Source organism: Salmo salar, chromosome 15, assembly GCF_965601325.2.
Source record: "Salmo salar chromosome 15, fSalSal1, whole genome shotgun sequence".
In the NCBI taxonomy this organism is placed as follows: Eukaryota; Metazoa; Chordata; class Actinopteri; order Salmoniformes; family Salmonidae; genus Salmo; species Salmo salar.
In genome coordinates, this window is record NC_138305.1 from 6,230,272 (window position 1) to 6,240,000 (window position 9,729).

Below are 9,729 nucleotides of genomic sequence, written 5' to 3' on the forward strand. Positions count from 1 at the left end.
CAGGCTATAGTACACAGTATATACCAGGATATTACACACAGTATATGCCAGGCTATAGTACACAGTATATACCAGGCTATAGTACACAGTATATACCAGGCTATAGTACACAGTATATACCAGGCTATAGTACACAGTATATACCAGGATATTACACACAGTATATACCAGGCTATAGTACACAGTATGTGCCAGGCTGTAGTACACAGTATATACCAGGCTATAGTACACAGTATATACCAGGCTATAGTACACAGAATATTCCAGGCTATTACACACAGTGTATACCAGGCTATAGTACACAGTATATACCAGGCTATAGTACACAGTATATACCAGGTTATTACACACAGTATATACCAGGTTATAGTACACAGTATATACCAGGCTATTACACACAGTATATACCAGGCTATAGTACACAGTATATACCAGGCTATATTACACAGTATATTTCAGGCTATTACACGCAGTGTATTCCAGGCTATAGTACACTGTATATACCAGGCTATTACACACAGTATATACCAGGCTATAGTACACAGTATATACCAGGCTATTACACACAGTATATACCAAGCTATAGTACACAGTATATACCAGGTTATAGTACACAGTATATACCAGGCTATAGTACACAGTATATAGCAGGATATTACACACAGTATATACCAGGATATTACTCACAGTATATACACCAGGCTATAGTACACAGTGTATATCAGGCTATAGTACACAGTATATACCAGGCTATTACACACAGTATATACCAGGTTATAGTACACAGTATATACCAGGCTATAGTACACAGTATATACCAAGCTATAGTACACAGTATATACCAGGCTATAGTACACAGTATATACCAAGCTATAGTAGTCAGTATATACCAGGCTATAGTACACAGTATATACCAGGCTATAGTACACAGTATATACCAGGCTATTACACACAGTTTATACCAGGTTATAGTACACAGTATATACCAGGTTACAGTACACAGTATATACCAGGCTATAGTACACTGTATATACCAGGCTATAGTACATACAGTATATTGCAGGCTATAGTACACAGTATACCAGGCAGGATATTACACACAGTATATTCCAGGATATTACACACAGTATATACACCAGGCTATAGTACACAGTGTATACCAGGCTATAGTACACAGTATATACCAGGATATTACACACCGTATATACCAGGCTATAGTACACAGTATATACCTGGCTATAGTACACAGTATATACCAGGCTATAGTACACAGTATGTACATGGCTATAGTACACAGTGTATACCAGGCTATAGTACACAGTATATACCAGGCTATAGTACACAGTATATGCCAGGCTGTAGTACACAGTATTTATCAGGCTATAGTACACAGTATATACCAGGCTATAGTACACAGAATATTCAAGGCTATTACACGCAGTGTATACCAGGCTATAGTACACAGTATATACCAGGCTATAGTACACAGTATATACCAGGTTATTACACACAGTATATACCAGGCTATTACACACAGTATATACCAGGCTATAGTACACAGTATATACCAGGCTATATTACACAGTATATTTCAGGCTATTACACGCAGTGTATACCAGGCTATAGTACACAGTATATACCAGGCTATTACACACAGTATATACCAGGCTATAGTACACAGTATATACCAGGCTTTTACACACAGTATATACCAGGCTGTTACACACAGTATATACCAGGCTATAGTACACAGTATATACCAGGCTATAGTACACAGTATATTGCAGGATATTACACACAGTATATACCAGGATATTACTCACAGTATATACACCAGGCTATAGTACACAGTGTATATCAGGCTATAGTACACAGTATATACCAGGCTATTACACACAGTATATACCAGGTTATAGTACACAGTATATATCAGGCTATAGTACACAGTATATACCAGGCTATTACACACAGTATATACCAGGCTATAGTACACAGTATATACCAGGCTATTACACACAGTATATACCAGGCTATAGTACACAGTATATACCAGGCTATAGTACACAGTTTTTTCCAGGCTATTACACGCAGTGTATACCAGGCTATAGTACACAGTATACCAGGCAGGATATTACACACAGTATATACCAGGATATTACACACAGTATATACCAGGCTATAGTACACAGTATATACCAGGCTATAGTACACAGTATATACCAGGCTATAGTACACAGTATATACCAGGCTATTACACACAGTACATACCAGACTATTACAGGCAGCATATAACATCAGTGGTGGAAAAAGTACCCAATTGTCATACTTGAGTAAAAGTAAAGATATGTTAATAGAAAATGACTCAAGTAAAAGTGAAAGTCACCCAGTAAAGTATTACTTGAGTAGAAGTCTAAAAGTATTTGGTTTAAAGTATACTTAACCTTCAAAAGTAAAAGTATAAATCATTTAAAATTCCTTAATTTAAAAATCAAATCAAACATTGTGTTGGTCACATACACATGGTTAGCCGACAGTGCAGTAATATCTAACAAGTAATCTAACAATTTGTCCTTCCTGTAACATCGGGTGCTGTAGGTGTCATGGAGGGCAGGTAGTTTGCCCCCGGTGATGCGTTGTGCAGACCACACCACCTTCTGGAGAGCCTTGCGGTTGAGGGCGGTGTAGTTGCCAGTCCAGGCGGTGATACGGCCCGACAGGATGCTCTCAATTGTGCATCTGTAAAAGTTTGTCAGGGTTTTAGGTGACAAGCCAAATTTCTTCAGCCTCCTGAGGTTGAAGATGCGCTTTGCGCCTTCTTCACCACACTGTCTGTGTGGGTGAACCATTTCAGTTTGTCTGTGATGTGTACGCCCAGGAACTTAAAACTTCTGTCCCTTTGATGTAGATGGGGGGTGCTCTCTCTGCTGTTTCCTGAAGTCCACGATCATCTCCTTTGTTTTGTTGACGTTGAGTGAGAGGTTATTTTCCTGACACCACACTTCGAGTGCCCTCACCTTCTCCCTGTAGGCCTTCTCGTCGTTGTTGGTAATCAAGCCTACCACTGTAGTGTCGTCTGCAAACTTGATGATTGAGTTGGAGGCGTGCATGGCCACGCAGTCATGGGTGAACAGGGAGTACAGGACGAGGCTGAGCACGCACCCTTGTGGGGCCACAGTGTTGAGGGTCAGCGAAGTGGAGATGTTGTTTCCTACCCTCACCACCTGGGGGCGGCCCGTCAGAAAGTCCAGGACCCAATTGCACAGGGCGGGGTTGAGACCCAGGACCTCCAACTTGATGATGAGCTTGGAGGGTACTATGGTGTTGAAGGCTGAGCTGTAGTCGACGAACAGCATTCTTACATAGGCATTCCTCTTGTCCAGATGGGATAGGGCAGTGAGCAGTGTGATGACGATTGCAAACTAGACGACACAATTGTCTTGTTTTTGAAATGTACGGATAGACAGGGGCACACTCCAGTATTCAGACATCATTGACAAACAAAGCATGTGTGTTTAGTGAGTCCTCCAGATCAGAGGCAGTAGGGATGACCAGGGGTGTTCTCTGTTTAGTGAGTCCTCCAGATCAGAGGCAGTAGGGATGACCAGGGGTGTTCTGTTGATAAGTGTGTGAATTTGACTATTTTCCTGTCTTGCTAAGCACTCAAAATGTAACGAGTACTTTTGGGTGTCAAGGAAAATGTATGGAGTAAAAAGCACAATAGTTTCTTAAGGAATGTAGTGAAGTAAAAGTAGTCCAAAATATAAATAGTAAAGTACAGATACCCCCCAAAACTACTTAAGTAGTACTTTAAAGTATTTTTACTTAAGTACTTTACATCACTGTGTATCAGGCTATTGCACACAGCGCATAAAAGACTGGTACATTATCAATTTAAATTTGGCCCCAGTGGGAGTGTGTAACGGTTGTCAAAAGGAGTAGACCAAAGCGCAGCGTGGTAAGTGTTCATCTTGATATTTTATTTAAATCAGAACACTTAAACAAAATAATAAACAAAGGTAAACGACCGTCACATCTTGCAGGCTTCACAAAGCAGTACAAAAATAAGATCCCACAACACAAGGAGGGAAAAGGGCTGCCTAAGTATGGTTCCCAATCAGAGACAACGATAGTCAGCTGCCTCTGATTGGACACCATACCTGGCCAAAACATAGAAATATAAACCATAGAATGCCCACCCCACACCCTGACCTAACAAAATAGAGAAATAAACCGTCTCTCTCAGGTCAGGGTGTGACAGAGTGACCTTACTGAGTAAAGTATCTGCCTTTAGTTAAAGGTCCAATTCAGCCGTTTTTATCTCAATATCAAATAATTTCTTGGTAAGAAGTGGATACCTTACTGTGATTGTTTTCAATTGAAATGGTCTAAAAGGAACAAAAATAACTTCTTAGCCAAAGAACAATTTCACAAGCAATAATTTTTCTATGGCTGTCTGGGGGTGGTCTGGGTGAGGAGCCAAATGGGAGGAGCCTAATGGGAGGAGCCTAATGGGAGGAGCCTAATGGGAGGAGCCTATTGGGAGGGATATGTAACCTGAAAACAAGAGAGGTTTGAAAATCTCTTTGTCTATTAACTTATACCTTAATCTGTTGTGGACAGACAACGTCAACATAATGGTACCGTAGATATGTCATGATATAACGAACAGCATTCGTTCCGGTGCTTTGGACCAATCAAAATTTCAGGAAGGGGTACATTTGGTCCATAGACTTGCCTGTAACTTGCAAAGAGGTGGAGATCTTTGTTCTGGGTCCGATCCTCAATCTATCTCTTCTCTTAACACGTATGGGCCCAGAACTTAATCAAATGTAATAAAACTTAATCGTACTGGGTTAACTGAGATTATGAAATTCAAAACTTCATCCCACCGAAACAAAACAGTCTTAACAAAACAGCTCTTACACTAAAAAGGGCATTCACAATTTCATAGTATAATTCCAACCTCATAGTGTGAAAATATATATAAAACAGGAAAATCTCGTTTTTGGACTGCACTAAGCCTTTAAATGTAGAGAATCCCAGTACTGCGAGGCATGGATCTGTTGTTGTGGTATGCTATCGTACGGGGGGAGGGTGAGGGGGGAATGTGCTGTGGGAGATGATTGGTTGGACGATTAGGCCAATGCCTATGCGTCGTGAGTTTTCTCCCTGTCTTTCTATATCGGCTAACGAAGGCCAAGTTTGGCACGTTGGTCCACCAGAAGAGAGAGGAAATGGGATTAATTCACTCCCGACAAATGTTTGGCAGTTTGGCAGAGGCCAATTTAAACGAGTCACTGCTGTTGGAGTTAGTGACTTATTTTATATGTGCCTGACTTTACCTTACATATAGATACAGCACTGTGAGAAACGTTTCATATAACTCACCTCCTACTAGGTGGTCTTCCGCTCTGACGCTCACTCACTAAATGAGGAGGGAGATCACTGCTTAAACGCACTGTACGTCAACTTTAACGCTGTTGTCATCATGTAACAGCTCAGGTAGCCTTTGCCTAAGTAGGGATAATAGCTTAACCTTGTGTTCTGTTATATCAACACCCAGGCTGACAGCTGACAGAGGATTGGCCATGTTTCACCACTGTGGAAATATTTACTTTTACATTTGAGTAATTTAGCAGACACTTATCCAGTGGGACTTAACAGTCAGTGCAATCAACAAAGTTTACTATGGGAAAAGGACCACATATCGCCGTCATTTCAAGTATAGCCTTCTTTGAATGTCAGACAGATAGTGATCAGAAGAATGTGTTCTCATAACAGTAGGGGCGTCTCTGAGATAGTTCAGCCATCACTCTGGTTTCACCATCTCCAATATAGTGTCGAAATGTTGGCCCTTGTTTTAGAATCGGGGCCAATTCTGTTGCTGGTGGTGTTCTGCCATTCCTTATCTAATTCAGTTATACAGTTCAGTACGACAGAGACAGAGTTGACCTCTTCTCTACCTAATTCTGGTTAAATGTTTTATTGGATTTTTTTCAGCCCCTCTCCCATTTCAACTATCAAGTCCAGAAATGTGTTTACTCTTGCGTTAGGGACAATTTATTTGTTATCTAAAAGAACAATAAGTAAAACGTTCTAAAAGTCGAAATCAGTGAATTGTAACTCTGCTTCCCTCCCCTGTCACACAGCCCCCACAGATTCTTACCAACAATCCTTTGCTGGTGGACGGAGGGGAGACGGCGGTCATCTCCAAGGCCGTGCTTCAGATCGACGACCCAGACAACCCTCAGGTGTCTGTCTGTCTGTCTGTCTGTCTGTCTGTCTGTCTGTCTGTCTGTCTGTCTGTCTGTCTGTCTGTCTGTCTGTCTGTCTGTCTGTCTGTCTGTCTGTCTGTCTGTCGGTGTCTGTCTGTGTGTGCTGTCTGTCTGCTGTGTGTGTGTGTGTGTATGTGCATGTATATCTGTCTGTCTGTGTGTGTGTGTGTATGTGCATGTATATCTGTCTGTGTGTGTGTGTGTGTGTGTGTGTGTGTGTGTGTGTGTGTGTGTGTGTGTGTGTGTGTGTGTGTGTGTGTGTGTGTGTGTGTGTGTGTGTGTGTGTGTGTGCATGTATATCTGTCTGTGTGTGTAGGTGTGTGTGTGTGTGTGTGTGTGTGCATGTATATCTGTCTGTCTGTGTGTCTGTCTGTGTGTGTATGTGCATGTATATGTGTGTGTGTGTGTGTGTGTGTGTGTGTGTGTGTGTGTGTGTGTGTGTGTGTGTGTGTGTGTGTGTGTGTGTGTGTGTGTGTGTGTGTGTGTGTGTGTGTGTGCATGTATATCTGTCTGTCTGTGTGTCAGTCTGTTTGTGTGTGTGTATGTGCAGTGTGTGTGTGTGTGTGTGTGTGTGTGTGTGTGTGTGTGTGTGTGTGTGTGTGTGTGTGTGTGTGTGTGTGTGTGTGTGTGTGTGTGTGTGTGTGTGTGTGTGTGTGTGTATCTAAACATCCCCTTGTGTGTGCCTCTTCCTCGCAGGATGTCCTGGTCATGGTTCTGGACCCGCCCCAACATGGCCGCCTAACCCGTCTCAATGGCGACCTGGCGCTAAGCCAGTTCAAAATGGAGGAGTTGTCACGGGAACAGGTGCAGTATGTCCATGATGGGTCGCCGGGGCAACGGGACAGGATGCTGCTACAGGTCAACGATGGAAACAGCTACCAGAACATTCTAATGCAGATCACCATTACTCAGAAGGTAGGAGGGAGGGAGGGAGGGGAAGAAAGAAAGAAAGAAAGAAAGAAAGAAAGAAAGAAAGAAAGAAAGAAAGAAGAAAGAAAGAAAGAAAGAAAGAAAGAAAGAAGAAAGAAAGAAAGAAAGAAAGAAAGAAAGAGAGAAAGAAGGAAGGAAGGAGAGAGGGATTGAATGTTTTTTTCATAACTGTCAGGTCATATCATGTTGAATGCTGTTTCGCGTGAGTGGATGCAAATACTTTATTTCATAAACAAAGTTATGTAACACCCAAGTAATCGCCACCTTACACTCAATAACTGGTTGTTCCACCTTTAGCTGCAATGACTCCAACCAAATGCTTCCTGTAGGTGTTGATCAGTTTCTCACGTTGCTGTGGAGGAATTTTGACCCACTCTTCCATGCAGAACTGCTGGAACCGAGCAACATTTATGGGTTTTTAAGCATGAACTGCTCATTTCAAATCCTGCCACAACATCTCAATTGGGATTAGGTCTGGACTTTGACTAGGCCATTCTAAAACTTCAAATGTGTTGCTTTTTAGCCTATTTCCTGTAGACTTGATTGTGTGTTTTGCATCATTGTATTGCCGCATGTCCCAGCTCCGCTTCAGCTTCAGTTCACAGACTGATGGTCTGACATTCTCCAGTAGAATTCTCTGAAACAGAGCAGAATTCATGGTTTCGTTCTATTAAGGCAACTTGTCCAGGTCCTTAGGCAGCAAGGCATCCCCCAAAACCATCTCAAAATAATCCAAACCTAACCTGGGGCAGTTGTGGGATGTGATAAATCCCAAATGAACACAACAACTCAATGATACAACAGATGAGAACGTTTAGATTAAAATGTTGATCAACTTTTAGGCTATTTCTTCACATTATAAGCGCAGCAATTCGCACACTGCTGTAGGCTATAAGCGCGAATGTTCCAAAATGCAACCAATTAGAGGTAAAAACACTGTTCTCTAAAGTGACCACCAATGTGATTATAATGCTTTATTCTAAAGGTGCATTTTTTTAAGTGAAAATGATCTTCCCCAAACATGAAACTCACTCACCGCCTATGTATGCCAGATAGACTCTACATCGGTTGGTAAAGCGAATTAATGTGCTTCATTTAAAAAAGTTATTTGGCCATTTTTTTTTTTTTGTGATACACCTATATGTTTTGCTAAGGTTTTGTATGGTCTAGGCTATATGAAGTGTGATACAAAACCTTAGCAAAACATATAGGTGTATGGTCTAGGCTATATGAAGTGTGATACAAAACCTTAGCAAAACATATAGGTGTATGGTCTAGGCTATAAGAAGTGTGATACAAAACCTTAGCAAAACATATAGGTGTATGGTCTAGGCTATATGAAGTGTGATACAAAACCTTAGCAAAACATATAGGTGTATGGTCTAGGCTATATGAAGTGTGATACAAAACCTTAGCAAAACATATAGGTGTATGGTCTAGGCTATATGAAGTGTGATACAAAACCTTAGCAAAACATATAGGTGTATGGTCTAGGCTATATGAAGTGTGCGACTATGATTTGAAAAAGTCGCAGAACAACAACAATAAAAAAGGCATGAGCTGTTTCTTTTGCCTTCCTGCATACGCGTCATTCAGTGATAGGCCAATGTTGTCACCCATCAGACTATTCTCCAATGAATGCTGTCTTTACATATGCTAAATAATATACAGTATTTTATACATTGTAGAATAACAGTGAAGGAATCAAAATGATTAAATAACGCTTATGGAATCATGTAGTAACCAAAAAAAAGTGTTTATATTTTATTTTAGATATGTTTAATATTTGCGATTCTTCAAAGTAGCCAGCCTTCGCCTTGATGACAGATTTGCACACTCTTGGTATAAAATAGTAATTATATAGTTCAAAATAAAGAAAAACCCTTGAATGAGCAGGTGAATGCAAACTTTTGACTGGCACTCTATGTGTGAAATTAGTTTTGATTTAGAGTGGACCATTATCAGGGGCTTGGAAATAAAATACATGTCATCTATGCACTTAAGAAATAGCGAATGGAAGATGATTTTCCAGTGATTCATTTTTATGTCAGCCAGGTAGGCTATACTCCTGTTGTAAAGAGAAGTAATGTTCTTAATATTAGGAAAGTTGAGAAATAAATATAGTAGGCCTAGCCTATAGGAGTATGTTCACCTAGACACACACACACAGACACACACACACACACACACACACACACACACACACACACACACACACACACACACACACACACACACACACACACACACACACACACACACACACACACACACACACACACACACACACACACACCCCTCTCCTCTTTTCCCTCTTCCCTTCCATGCTTCTCTTATTTTCTTCTCCTTCACTCTGTAAATCATTATCACTCCTTCCATCCCTTTCTCCCTCACATACATCACATATTCACTGGTTGTAAAAACCTGATTCTGCTGTCTGTCAAGCAGTGTACTGGTACATGACTGAAGATAGACACTAGATATAATGCTACAAGAACGTCCTTGACTTAAGTTGAAGATTTAT

At 40.9% G+C, this 9,729-nt stretch overlaps 1 protein-coding gene across 2 annotated transcripts in view; it reads left to right on the top strand.

Moving 5' to 3' along the window:
- fras1 (Fraser extracellular matrix complex subunit 1) overlaps positions 1-9,729 on the top strand; it is a 359,498-nt gene that overhangs the window by 241,197 nt on the left and 108,572 nt on the right. For both annotated transcript variants that reach the window (XM_082961570.1, XM_082961571.1), the window contains exons 29-30: positions 6,150-6,251; positions 6,972-7,190. In XM_082961570.1, coding sequence (XP_082817696.1) covers positions 6,150-6,251; positions 6,972-7,190 — 321 coding nt within the window. The remainder of the gene's footprint in view (positions 1-6,149; positions 6,252-6,971; positions 7,191-9,729) is intronic.